Source organism: Apis mellifera, linkage group LG11, assembly GCF_003254395.2.
Source record: "Apis mellifera strain DH4 linkage group LG11, Amel_HAv3.1, whole genome shotgun sequence".
Taxonomy (NCBI): Eukaryota; Metazoa; Arthropoda; class Insecta; order Hymenoptera; family Apidae; genus Apis; species Apis mellifera.
Window position 1 is genome coordinate 4,277,934 of NC_037648.1, and position 16,235 is coordinate 4,294,168.

At 16.9% G+C, this 16,235-nt stretch overlaps 1 protein-coding gene across 1 annotated transcript in view; it reads left to right on the top strand.

Annotated features, from left to right (window-relative positions):
• LOC412663 (laminin subunit alpha) overlaps positions 1–16,235 on the top strand; it is a 43,458-nt gene that overhangs the window by 2,979 nt on the left and 24,244 nt on the right. Inside the window, exons 2-4 of the mRNA XM_026443946.1 lie at positions 3,611–3,757; positions 9,753–10,160; positions 15,553–15,766. Of these exons, the coding sequence (XP_026299731.1) occupies positions 3,611–3,757; positions 9,753–10,160; positions 15,553–15,766 (769 nt within the window). The remainder of the gene's footprint in view (positions 1–3,610; positions 3,758–9,752; positions 10,161–15,552; positions 15,767–16,235) is intronic.

Here is a 16,235-nt window from a genome sequence, read left to right on the forward strand (position 1 = left end):
TCTTGATTGAAAATTCGTTCTCAAAATATTCAAAATAAATAAAGAAAAACGAAATAATAATTTTAATAAAAATGTAATAATGTTAATAATTTTTGCAATAGAATAATCCAATTTATGTCACAAGTCGATAATGAAATTGTAGCTAGAAGTCATATGCTATAACTATAGTTTGATATTATGTATTGTAATTAAGATTTGAATTGTTTTCATTTAATAATAGTAATATTTTTATTATTTTTCCTATTTCAAAGCAACAATTAGAGAATGAAACATAAGTACAGAAACTTTTATTCTATATATATATATTTTTATATTATTCTATATATATTTCTATATAAATAGATAATTTTTATTTTCTCAAAAAAATAAAAATAGTAAAAGATTAAATAAAAATATTATTTTGATTCGAAAAAAATAAATAATAAACAAATTTTTTATTTTTGAAATACATTTGAAACATTTCTAAAACTATTCAAATTTGAATATTGATAAAATTATTCGATGAAAATTTGTATACATACATAACGATCAAAATTTAGAATTATATTCTTTTTCTTTTCATATTAAAATTTTTAAAAATTTTATTACTAATTTAAAATTAATATTATAATATTATTATATATCAATAATCATTTTTTTAGTTCAATATATTTTTGAAAATTTGGAATCATATTTTTATTTTTTTATATTAAATCTTTTTGTAATTTTACGATTAATATTTGTAATATTTGAAATAAATATAAATGATCACTATCAATTCAAAATTAATTTTTAGTTTTAAATATAATTTATTATTTTATTTCGATAAATTTTTTTTTATGATAATAGAATTCTATTTTTTAAATATAACAATTTTATAAAATAGTAGTATATTATTTTTAAAATTTATACTGTGGAACCCAAGTCCATAAGTAATTAATTTTTTATTTTTGTTTAATTTGTCTCTTATTATTAGAAAAATGAAACAAAATAAAAAAAAATCATAATCTGCTTTTTCTACTATATTTATTTTCGATGATGATGAAAATGATAAATAATAAAATAATTCTAACTTCAATATCTTATCTTAAAATATATTAAGATTTACATATATGATCTTTTAGAACTTTTATCAATCGAATATAAATTAAAATTAAACTTTACATCAAAATTAATATATTAATATATTAATATATTAATATATTATATTAATATATAATATATATAATATAATATATATAATATATATATATAATATATATAATATAATATATATAATATATATAATATAATATATTATATTAATATATTATAATGTTTTTACTTTTTCTTTCAAGAAAATGATGTAACAAATTTTTACAAATTTTTTTTTTGTTTTGTAAATTTTTTTTTGAATTGTAAAATTTATCTTTATATATTATTATAGATTTACAATTTATAAATTATCTTTATAAATTGTAAATCACAATTGGAAAAACCTATATCATATTTTTTAATTTTTACACAAAAAAATCTAAAATTTGATTTTTCATCATAATTTAAAGTTATTCAAAATTTCCACTATTTTAAATATATTAACTAATCATTAATCAGATCAGATAAAAAATAAAAATTCAATAAAAATATTTTTTTTTATTTTCAATTTGAAAAATATCAAAATTATAATGAAATCGAAATATAATAATATACTCATTAATACACTCACTAGTAAACAGTTGGGCATTAATCCCAAAAAATATATAGTTAAAAATTTCGAATAAAGTTTTTAAGTAATTATTTATTAAAATATTTGAATAATATTTATTTGTAGCTATTATAGTTAATTCGCTTTTATATAATCTTGATCTTTGGTATTACAATTATTTGCGATTATTATTATGTTTTGAACAATAAATTATTGAAGTAATTTTATTCGTAACTTTAACTATTAAATTTTGCCATTATTAAATTATGATTATCAATGTTAGTAGAATTTTTATTATCTATTTAAATAAAAAATAAAGATCTTATTCTATCTATGTTATAAATTATAATTATTAATCTTAGATTAATAATATAAGATTAATAATAGATTATAATTATTAATCTTAATTAATAAGAGAGCTCCATATGTTAATTAAAAATTATAAAATATTTATGATAGTTTTAAAAAATTCTATAATAACAATTAAAAATTTTTATATACCTTTTATTAAATCGTACGTTGAATTTTCATTAATTAAATTTGGAAAGTTTTTATATTTCTAAGAATTATAAAATAATGAATTATAGATATTAATTATAATATAGATAACGAATTCGATAATAATAAATAATAATTTAATATTTATTATTTTTTTTTATACTTAGGTGTTTTTTTATTTTTTATTTTGATAAAAAAATCTTTATTTTATATGAAATTTCTATTTTTAAAAATTTTTTAATTTTTTTTTAGATTTAAATATAACTGGATCTTCTTTTAAATAATATTATTTTTTTTATTTTTTAATGTATATATTTTATTTATAACGAATGATTACATGATTTTTTAATATATTTATTATAATTACACAATATTATAATTACATAATTTTTTATTTACTTCTATAAATATATTTTAATTTTCAAAAAATATCATTTTTTTTCATTTTTCACAATAGATTAACTTTTTTTATTTTTTTTTTATTAAATAAAATATTTGTACAAAATTTTTATATTTTAAATTATATTTTATATAATTTATTATAGTTTAATACAAGTTTTATGCAAATTAATTGTTATATGATTTTTTTTATGCAATGCACTATATAATGTACTATATAAAAAAATATATATAAATATATATTCTTTTTGAGTTACGTTGAATTACATTGATTTAATTTGAATCCTTAATCTAAAATGAAATTTGTGTTTTTTATGAACGCATTTTTATTTAAAATCATCAAAGATTTACTAAATAAATCATTTAAAAATAATTTATTTTTTGAATAAAGTTTTAAAATTTATTTATAAATACCTTTATTTTCAATTATTTTATTTTATTTTAGTTTATTTAAAGTAATTATTTTTATTTGTCATTTTTTATTTGAAATAAAACCGTCCAATCATTGATGACTAGTTAAGTTATAATTTTCCTTTTGTCTCAATATTGTATATGTGTTTTGCAAAGATCTGCAAAAATTTATTTCAAACGTTAATTAATATTTAATGAGTTTATTTCAATTAATATTGTATTCTTGATCAAATAAATAATAAATTGAAGAATTGATTGTTTGAGAAACTAACATTTATTTTTTAATTAATTATGTTTCTCTCTGAAGATTTTTTTTTTATTTCTTTTTCTAATTTATTTCTCTATAAAATATTAAATTATACATGATTAATATATAATAGTATATAAATATAATAATAATAATAAGTATGTAACATGTAGCAATATAATAATAATAAACAATAATATAAATTTTACACTGCATATTAAAAATTCATTTATTTTTAATAAAATAATAAACAAAATAATAACAAGTAATAGTAAATAATAATTTATTTTATAAAGTGATAAATAAAACATTTAATTGCAAAATAAATTTTTAAATAATTTTAAAAATTAATTTAATTATATTATAAAGAAATAATATATTTTTGATTATAGGTATGTGATTATTGTGATGCTGACAATCCAGAAAAAAGACATCCACCGGAATATGCAGTCGATGGAATGGAAACTTGGTGGCAATCACCACCTCTTTCTAGAGGGATGAAATATAAAGAAGTAAATCTGACAATCAATCTTGGACAAGTGAGTTAAATAAAATTTATCAATTATATTATATAATTATTGTAATACATACAAATTTATAATGTTTTGAAAAGATAAATAAAATTATTATAATTATGCTACAGAAAATAGAGATTTTTAATGATAATAAATAATATTAGATTATGTTTCGTTATAAAAATATTGAATGCTTAGATATCAAACATTTACTAACATAATTTTAACATAAACTTATAACATTTTAAACATAAATTTATTAAAATTTATTAATGTTAATATTTATGAATTTATTTTTTTAATATAGTAATTATAAATTTTTTAAATTATCAATATTCAATATTTTTTTTACAACGATTTCTTTTTTCATTTAATTATGAATCTTGAAAAAATGATTATAATTATTTTTTTTAAAATTTAATATTACACTTGTCTATATTAATCTAATATATTTTTTTTATTTTGATATAACAATGTAATTATTATTTATGTATTTATTATTTATATATTTTTTAATAATGTTGCACATTATTGTTATTATTTAATAAATATTATCATTGGTACTTAATGAATTAAGTAGATTTATAATAAAATTAAAATATTATCTTCTAAAATAAAAAACGATTTTATTTATATCAATAATTAATATTAATATTATATTAAAATCATAATCATTTTCTGTTTTATAAAATATAACTTATGAATATAAAGAAATGTAAATATTATTTCATTGTTCTTTTATTATCTTTCTAGTACAATTTAAATATTCTTTTATTATAAAATTCCTCATCTTTATATTAAAAAATTCAAATATGTATTTACTTCTCCACAATTTTCTATTATCCAATTTTTCAATACAAAATAATTAAATGGCACATAGGTTGTACATAATGTATATATCCCAATAATAAAATATTGCATTTATAATAATTATTGCTATGACATAAATCTATTATATATTCTGTGTCATATTTGATTTAAGTGCATTTTTCTATTATTAAGTATTTTTTAAATACAAAATAAATATAAAAGAATCATTATCAATTCATTATTATTATGTCAAATATTAAATATCAAATCTTTTTATTTGTTAAATAATAAGAAGAATAAAAATATACAAAAATTAGAAATTAAAATTAGAAAAAGTTATTAAAAATTTAAAAAATTTAAAATATAATTATATTACAAATTTTATAAGAACCGTAACAAAGTCATCTATAGTTTTAAGTGTTAAGTTTATTATTAAATTGTAAATATTTATAATAAAACATTCTTTTCTCATATTATTAAACAAACAATAAAATATTTTTGATTTAGACACAAATTTATTTAATAATATCTTATCATTTATTTTATTTTTTATTTTTATTTGACCAAATATAGTTATATATTGAGAAACAAAACTAAATGTAAATAGAAAATAAGTGAAAGGATTGACAACAGCAGGAAATAATGGGCTTGTGGAATGAATATTTTATCTGTAAATTATTTTATCGTTTCGTAGGCGTTTTCCTGTAAAGCGGGAAAGAATTATCTTCGCATCATTTCCGGAGAACATTAGAAAAGATGGATTTTAGAGAGCGGGATAAATATTCTTATATATCTATATATCTAAGTTGGTATACTTAAATATATTTTTATTTCAAGAAAAAAGAATACGAATATTTAATATTAGGAGATATTATTTTTTTTTTTCGATTTATAGGAGTTTTACAATAGTTATATATACTTTTGTGGATAAAAAGTTCGAATATGAAATATTTTTTGTTTCCCAATATTTATACTAATAATTGCAGTTATTTTTTTTATTGATATATATATATATATATATATATATATATATATATATATATACATATATATATATATATATATATTGTATAGTATTTTCTTAAAATATTTTTTGTTATTGTATATTGTATTATGTAATTATATATTATATAATTTTATATGTTTTTCTATGTAATATTATTTCTTAATTTTTAATTTTTGATAATATGTGTGATTAAAAAAAAACGAATCATTAATTCACGAATATAAATATTATTATGAAATTAATATTCTTTAGATGATTGAAAAAACTGTGAATTATGACATATATATAGAATAATAAAGAAAAATTAGCATAAAACTTTTTATTTTATTTAAAAAAAAATGTTAAGAATTTTAGATTGAAAATGAATTAGTTTAAAAATTATTAATTTTTTCCCAAAATATTTTAAGAAATTTTTTAAATTCAACAAAAATTAATTATTATATTAATTAAATATGCTCTTAATTATTCTTTTAAAATTGAAGAAATGGACAAGTTTGGGATGTAGAATATAAACAATTGGAAATAAGAAAATGTTTAAATACATATGTAACATATATAAGTATCTTATTACTTCACAAGAATATAAGTGGAATTTAAAAGACTATGCTTAAAATATCTGGATGCTGAACTAATTTTTTCGATTTGTACATTTAAATTCATTATTTTAAAGAACATTATTATAAAGTTTAATATATTCTAAATTAAATATATAAAATCTAAAAGATACTCGATAGATTTTTTTTAAAACTCAATTCAAAATTAACATTAGAATAATATTAGAATAAAAAATTAAAATGAATTATTAATATTGTAAAAAAATTATTTATCATTTTAAAAGATATTATAATTAAATATAATTTGTAAAAATCAAATAAAATGCATAAATATTTATCAAACATATTTAATGAAATGCATCGAAAATTTTAATAAATTTTTAAAATAATTTAAAATCATTTTTTATAATAAATTTATAAATTCAGTAAAAATTATGGCAGTATTAAATCTCTTTTGATAATTTCTTTTGATAGTATTTTAAAATATAAAAATTTATGAATCATATATTTTTTTATTTTTTTTTATTGTTCAATTTTTTATTGTTCAACTAGAAATAAGTGTCCATTAAAACTACCGCTTTATATAAGTTATAAGTAAAATAATGATAAAATTTGAATTAATAATAGAGAATATTATTAGTTACAAATTTCAATAAAAAAAATTGTCATAGTGTTTTTGAAAAAACATTATAAGAATTTTTTATCTACAAAAAGAAAAGTTTAATTTAAAAAATTATATAAGAAATATGTTGCATAAATATAAATATGTTCTCTTAAAAATTTAAAACATTTTATAAATTTAAAAATTTATAGATCTTGTATATTTTCTAAATTAAGACAGAATTGATCAAGAAGAAATTCGTATAATTAATATTAGCACATTTGAATTCTTGGTATCATTTTTCAATATTGAATGATATCAAACTAATATTATTTTGATTCAAACATTGTCTAATATCTCACGAAAATATTATATTAAATTTGTATTGTATTGTTTTAAAAAATATCAATATCAAAAAATAATATTAAGTATTTATTCAATATTTTAATAATGCATATCTATTTTTGAATATGTATCTAAGTTAATATCGAATCATTTGAATATTATCAATACTATTGGTATCGATTCGATCACTAATAATAAATTGTAATAATGTAATATACGATAATTAGTTTTAAAAAAAAAGTATAATTATAATGATAAAAATGTTAATAAATAAATTTTAATAATATATTAATATCAAATACAACAATACAATCATAATTTATTTTATTTTTTCAGAATTATATAAGTTTTATTTTATATAATCATAATAAATTTATAATAAGTGTAACAAGAATTAAATTAGATTAGAGAAAATCTCTAAAATTTCAATTTTAAAAATTTTTTTTTTTCAAATTTTGTCAATGCTGTTCTTTTTGATATCTATTAGTAATTGAAGTCTATTTTAATATTATTAATAAATTTATTAATAAATTTTATAATATCGTTTCATCATTTAATTTCTTATCATCAAAATATAATCAAAAACATGATATATATATTTTAAATTCTTACCAATGTTCTATAAAATAAATATTATATAATGATTTTTTTTCTTTAATTTTTTTTTTAATTGAAAATCATAGAATAAATTTCATTAAAACATACAAAAATTTTTTATTATGATATACGACAGAAATGTTCAACAAACAAAAAAAAAATAATAATGAACTTCAATTATGAAAAATTATATTTATACAATTATAGTTAATTAAACTTAAGAAAATGGGCTAAGTTTTGTTTTCATTTAAATATGAATGAGAAGAAAAAATGAATGAGAAGATACATCTTTATGAAAGAACAATGAAAATTTATTCTTTATTTTTATAGTTACATTATTACTTCACATTACACATTATACACATTACTTTCATTATAATTACTATTTTATTGCAATATATTTTTGCCAATGTTGTATGTAATTATTTATGAAAAGTCATTATCATTTTCGCTGATCATATTCATCATATAATCTATATTTGACACATTGTAATTTTCATGTAATTTTTAAAATTAATAAAATAATTCAAAAGTTAATATTTGAGTTATCATAAATTAATAAAGTTTGCCATGAAAAAATGATTTTAAAAAAAAAATTTTAACTTTTCTATGAATGCATAAAAAGAAAGCATAAAAAGCAGAAAAAATTTGGAGAAATAATTAAAAAAATATTAAGCAATTGAAATATTTTCTTAAGCAAATATTTTTTTATTCAATTTTTGTCATTAGCAAATTATTTACATATTTATTTATTTATTTTCGAATTCGAATAAAATATTTATTTTTCGTATAATAAAACACAAAACGTATAAGATTCATTTTTTTATTTTCTTAAATACCGAAAATAAATTTAATTTTTTATATATTATTAGCATAATATTTTATTGATTAAAACTATACAATCATACATTATTTTAATATATCAATATTATATATTATATAATGTTAAAGTAATAAAATTACTTATTTAAAATGTTTTTATTTGAATTTATTATTTTTTTATATTTTAAAATGCTTATTTCATTCAAAATAGCATTAATGAGAATTGATATTAAAACATTTGAACTATTTTTTAATTATTTTTTCAAAGAAAAATTTATTGTTTATTTATTATATATATTAAAATCTTGTATGTTTTTTCTTTAAAAAATAGTATTTATTTGAATTATTTTTCTATTAAAAATTCTATTAAATTCTATTTTTTATTATTATTTCTATTTATCTATTTTCTAAAAATTTATTTTTCTCAGTTGACTTTTAAATATTCTTGTTATGGTTCTAAGGTTATTGATCTTTTCGCTAAACAACTTCTCAGAAAGAGAATTCATTTACATCTTGCTAACATGATCTTATGCATTCTCGACCACATGTTCAGAGGTTTCGGGAGAAAATTCACACGTAATGTTTAAAAATTCCAAAGAATTTGAAACATATGTTTCTTAGCTTTTGCTTTTTCTCTTAAGTTAATATTTTCGCATTGAATCTTTCTAACGAGAAATACTATGTTTTCTAAGGAATGAACTTAAATTTTTTCTAATGTATAATAATGTATAACATTAATTTAACTTCCACGTTTGATTTTAAAAATCATAATTTTAAAAATATATGATAGTTTATTATTCATTAATATATATATATAGTTTATTTTTCATTAATATTACAATATTTCGTTCTCTTCTAGCTTTTCAAAAGTATATATGTTATGTAATTTTTTTGCAAAATATTTTTACAATAGATTTGAAAAATTATAAATTGATTAGATATATAGATAATTACTATTTATATAATTATATAATATAACTATAGTTATAATTATATATAAAATAATCAAATGATTTCATGATTAGTAAAATAATAAAATAAAAAATATATATTCTTTAAATTAGATATTAAAATTCAATTCAAATATTTTAAATAATTTGAAGTTATTTTAAAAAAATAGATAATGGAAATAGTATAATCCATCTCAATTACAATTTTGGAAATTATTAAAATTTTAGAAAAATGTAATAAATAGTAAAAAAAATTAATAATCTTTTGGGACAATCAAGAAATTTATCAATTTTTTATTGATCTAGATTTTAATAAAAAAAATTTTTTTCATAGGAGTTCCATGTGGCATATGTCTACATAAAAATGGCAAATTCACCAAGACCTGGTGTCTGGGCACTTGAAAAATCAACAGATTATGGAAAAACTTGGTCGGCTTGGCAATACTTTTCCGATACAGCTAATGATTGTTTAGTCTATTTCGGTGTGGATAGTCACAAAACTATCACTAGAGACGATAGCGTCATCTGTACAACAGAATATTCTCAAATTGTGCCACTGGAAGGCGGTGAAATACCGATTTCAATTTTAAATAATCGTCCATCCGCGCAACATTATTTCAATTCGACTCTGCTACAAGAATGGACGCGAGCTACGAACGTCCGTTTTCGTTTCTTGAGGACGAAAAATTTATTGGGACATTTAATGTCGTTAGTACGAGAAGATCCTACTGTGACCAGAAGAGTAAGTATTTTTGAAATTTGATGAGTTTTACTGTGATAATTAAATCACACATTATATTTCGAACCAGTATTTTTGTTTTTTTAAAAGAGAAAAAACATTTGTTTTCGATGTAATTCAAAATATCATATTTCGTTATTTTATGAAGAAAAGTAGATTTAAATGAATTATATTTTTATCTTTCGCCATGAAAATTTATTTTACAATAATTTCTAATAAATCATAATTTATAGAAATAAAAAACAATATATATTGATAAGCTATATAAAAAAATCATATTTCGATCATTTGCTATGAAAACCTATACATTTGAATCATCATCAATGTATCATGTACCATTATCATATATTATATCATAATATTATATTTTATTTATAAAAACAAAAAAAAAAAATCTGTTATTTGAAATAGAGAAATCTTCGTCGATTCTGATTTTTAGATATGTTGTAGAAGATAAGATTATTGATAATTTTTTTCCTTTGCATGCATTGTTCAACTGTTTCATAGATATTTATAAAAAAAAATTTCATAGAAATTTTCTTATATATATACATCCATAACTCATATATATTGTGATTTATTATTTATTTATTGTTTTTAAACATATCATAGCAAACGGTGTTCAAAATATAATAGATATATCATCAAAAAAATATTTTCTTATTATGATAGGTTTAAATTGTTTCAAATTTTATTCCATAATCATAAATTATTCCATAAATCAAAAACAAAAATAAAATATAAGATAACTTTTTAGCAATCAAAATTATAATGATTTAAATTGCAACGATAGATATAAAAAATAATATCATATTCATTGTATTCTGATATTTATTGTAATTTTGTATTGTATTGTAATTTTCGAAACATTCTAGTATTAGATTTGAGAAATTTTTGAGTTTATCCATTTTTATTTATTACATTCTTAATTGTGTGTTTTTTATATTATTTTTTTACATTAACAGAAAAGATGTTTATGTAGCCGCAGATATATATGTAGAAAAAAAAAAGAATATATATGTAAAGAAAAATTCTATGGAATAATAATGGTCTTTTTTTGTAAATATCTCTAAAACTAAAGCCAATGATGATAACATGTAACAACAATGCAAAGGAAAAAGTTATTCAAAATATAAATTTTAACAATATATTTAAAAATCATTGAAATCGATGACGATTTCTTTCTATTTTAAATTTTTTAATTTAAATTTTTTAATCAAAGAATTATATTGGAATCAATTTAATGATGAAATCTAATAATAAATGTTATAATACGAAGATACAAAATTTAAGAAAAATTTTAGATTTTAACAAATATAAAAATTGATATGTAAAAATACTTATTAAAATTTACTTTTCTATAAGCAATCTATAAGCAACGTAATTTTAAATGAAATAAATCGACAGAAGTAAAATGTGTTGATTCTATCTTCGTTACATCTCTATCTCGTTTCATTTACTTAAATTATTTGTAATTTAAAACAATATATATTAGTAAACTAAATATATAAACTATAATAAATATTTTTGTATAGCAACTTAAGTTAATTTTAGTCTCTAGAGTTATGTTTTAAATTTTTTATTTATTTTGTCGAAATATTATATATAGAACTATATATTATATACAGAAAATATTTTATATCTATAAATAATTTAGGATCAAAATTTTGCATTTATTCAATAGAAATATTCATTCTTATTTTTATATTTCTTATTTCTGGATTGAAACTTATTTACATTTTTTGTAAATGAAAAAAAAAGATAGAAAGTCAAGATAAAAAAAATATCGATGATAAATATAGTTTTTAAAAAATTTTTTTATTTTTGAAATGTTTTAATTAATTTTTTTATTAATATATTTATAAATATTTTTTTTATAAATAAAACCAAACATATATTTTTCATCTTAATCATAAGATTGAAATGGGTCATTTATTAAAGGATTTATAAGAACTTATAAAGAAGATATTATTTCTAAATACTAAGAATTGAGAATTCCTCAACAAAAAGTTTCAAATCCAATTTTATTACATATATATTAGAGAAATTAAAAAGCTTCTTATACATTTTTTTTAACATTAAAAAAAATTAATTAAAAAAATAATTAATTAAATAAATTTCCATAGTTATTAAATTGATAATATTTTATTTCCATTAATATATATATTAATTATACTATATCAATTATACTATAAATATAAAATAATAATAAGAATAGATTCATAATCTGCAATAATTTTTTATCTTATATTAAGTTTATATCAAACGATACAAATTTTTTTTATTTATATTTAGCTATGTATAATTACAGGAAACTAATTACTAAGGCAATATTGAAAAACTTTTTGTTGTTTGCTACTAAATTATAACAAATTATAATATATATATACAGAAGATTTTATTCATTATATTTTTTCATTTTTTTTGTCTTAAATAAAAATAAAAAATTCTCCAAGATTTCTTCGACATTTCATACAGTTCGAGATAGCAATTGCATAATCAATTTGTTTATTAATTCTTTTTTCTCGATGATATTGTCCTATCTCTTTTAAAAATTGATTCGCGATTATTGATCACTTCGATATCGTCTTTCATCTTTTATGTTACGAATACTATTAAGAACTTATATCTATTATGGGATTTATCATATATATCATGTTAAATTCTTTTATAATTAATATTTTTTTAACAGACATTTTAAAAAAATTACATTGATGTCAATCATAAAAATATATATATATATATTGAAGAATCATTTTTTTCTATTGTTACATGTGTTTTCTATTTTTTTTGATCTTTACCTTTTTAAATGAAAATTGATAACAAATAGTAATATTTATTACTAATGAAAGAAGAAATCTGGAAAAACATTTAGCGATTTTTTTAAGAAACATGAAATATCAAAAAGTTTTCTTGTAGTTGCTTTATAAAGAAGTATTTATTCTTATTATTATTTTGTATTTTTACAGGTGTAAAATCTGTCAAAAACATCTGATTTACATCTCTTTTACAAACCTCTTCTACAAAATTCTCAATTTGAAATAATGAAATAAAATAAAAAATAATCTTTTAAATTACATTTATTTATATTATATTAGTAACATTAAAATTTCGTTCATGAATTAACTTGCACAATTACAAAAAATAGATAACAATGATTAATAAGAATAAAAATAAAATTTGAATCAATAATTTAAGCTATATTTATGTATTTGATTATTGATAATAATTCTTTTTTTTAATTTATTAAATAAGTAAAAATAAATAAATATAAAAAAAATATATCATCTTTTATTTTAATCGGAAAAATTTTACAAATATATCAATAAAAGTTTTATTGAAAAGAAAGCAAAAAAAAATGAAAGAATTTTACCATTGCTTTAATTTGTCTCACGGAAATTCAATCTCAGATCAGGATTACATTCCTCGTGTCGAATTTCACGACGTGTTAATGGGATCCCCTTTCGTAATAAAGATGAATCTTTTGCAGTTACATTATAGATCAGTTTCTCAGTTATAAATTGTTTACTATAATGTATGTGTTTACTATAATATGTTAATTTTCATTGTGAACATTTAAGTATGATTTCTTCTGTGATGAAATTAATTACTTTTTATGGCAAAATAGAAACTTTTTCTATTCGTTCATTATTTAGTTTTCACTAATTTAATTTTGAAACAAGAAAACATTTCGAACAATTTTTTCTACATTGGTTCATAAAAATATTTAGACACTGTTTTGTTGATAATCATCTGATTCGGAAATGAATCTGATTTGATTAAAAATTATATATAAAGTTAAGTAATAAATTATATATAGAGAAATATTTTTATTTATGAAAATTTTCTTTAAAGAAATTAAATCGATTTCCAAAGTTTTTAATATTTTTTCAATTTTTAATATAATTTCATTTAAAAATTTTTTACAACAAAATAGAATATTAAAATTAAAATATTTTGTAATTTAAAATTTTGTTCTCGGAATTAAATTACATTTATAAAGTTACATTTAAAAAAAAATGCATTAAAACTTTGTATTGATTTCACTTTTTTAAAATAATATTTGTTTAAAAAAAATTAATTCTATAAATAATTGTATCTTACATATTTATTTTTATTAAAAATGAGAATATTTTTTGAAAAATTAAAAAAAAATTAAAAAATAAACTTTTTTTTATTTTTAATCAAATTGAGTATATAGTAAGTTATACATATATGAAACAATTTTTTTCTTATCGAGCATTATTTAAAAAAATTAATGCGTTTTTTGCTTTTTTAAATATAACTCTGTATTAATTCGAGATAACAAAATTTTATATTATAAAATAATTTCTAATCTTAATGTTCTATTATCTTATAAAAAAAATTTCCAAATAAAATTAATATCAAAAATTAAAAAAATTTTGAAAACTTTGGAAATTTAATTTCTTACTTTTAATTTAATTCCCTTAAATAAATCTTCAGTTAGTAATGAAATTGCTTTATGTATTATATTAATACATGTATTATATTTTATATACAAATTTTCATTGAAATCAGAATTTTTGAATTAGATAAATTTCTTTGTGAAACTCCAAATACTTTACATATTCCAAATTCACTTTTGGATTTAGTTAATTACAAAAACTATATTCACAAAAAACTGATTATACATTTTATTTCTATATGTCCGATCATGATAACATATGCGTTAGTATACAAACATTTAATCTATATTTACATACTATATATACATTTTTTATATTGTGCAAATAAAATATAAAATAAAAAATATACAGATTCTTTTATGCTATATACGAAAAACAAATAAAAGATGAAGTTCTCAATTTCTAAACAGTTAGGTGAATAAATTTTTCTATTCTAGGCATTTATATTTTAATCTAATTTAATCAACAATTCAATAAAAAATAAACTAAAATTTAAGATGAAATTTTGTATTTTATTTTTTCATGAATTTTTAATTATACAATAAAATGCATCATAATATATTGAAATAATATATTAATGTGGCTGCTTATGTCAGAATAGAAATCTATTTAATAATGCCCAATTAAGTATCACACAATCAAAATTGAAACTAGATATGTCAATTATTATCTAGAAGTTATTTGTGTTTTGTTGATATATATTTTAAGTTTTAAAAATATACGGATGCTTTAAAAATTAGAATTCCAATTTCAAGAATTATTGGGGATAATTTGCAATAATTAAATAAACAAAAAGTGCGATAGAACTGCGATATTACTATAATTACCTAAAAGATGAAACATATTCTTTTTTTTTTAAATAATCGAAATAATAATATGCTACTTTTCGTAAAAAAAATGATATGTCATTTTTCTTAACGCAAATCAAAATGACAGATAACAATTGAATTTATATTATTGTATTTTAGTATTTTTATTCCATCAAAGATATCAGTATTGGTGGTCGATGTATGTGCAATGGCCACGCGGATACTTGCGACATATTGGATCCAAAGATGCCGAAGAAACTGTTTTGCAGATGCCAACATAATACCTGTGGACCTCAATGTGCGACTTGTTGCAAAGGATTTGAACAAAAGAAGTGGCGACAATCCACAGCATTTAAAAAGTTCACATGTGAACGTAAGAATAATTTTCTTTAATCTTTTTCATACAATTTTATTTAATCATACAATTAATTTGTTTTAAAATTTTTTTTGTTTCTTTACTATACAAATTTCTTATATTTTTTTAAAAATTCATAATTTTATTTTTCAAGAATATTAAATCGCATTTTAATGATATCATTTTATCATTTATAAAATTTTATACATTTTATGTATGAAAGATTCTAATATTAAAGTTTTATTTTTTTGGAATTTTCACTATTTTATATTTCTAAAATAATTTTGATTTATTTATAAAATATTTATGATTTATTTTAAAATAAGTTTCAAATATTATTCAAAAAAGTAATTTCTTTATGAAGAATCAAATTATCTAATTATTTTATTTCATATATAATTGTAAAATAATTAATTATATCATATGATTAATTAGTAAATTTTATCTTTTATAAAGAATTTTGATTCTATCTAGTTCTAGAAATGAC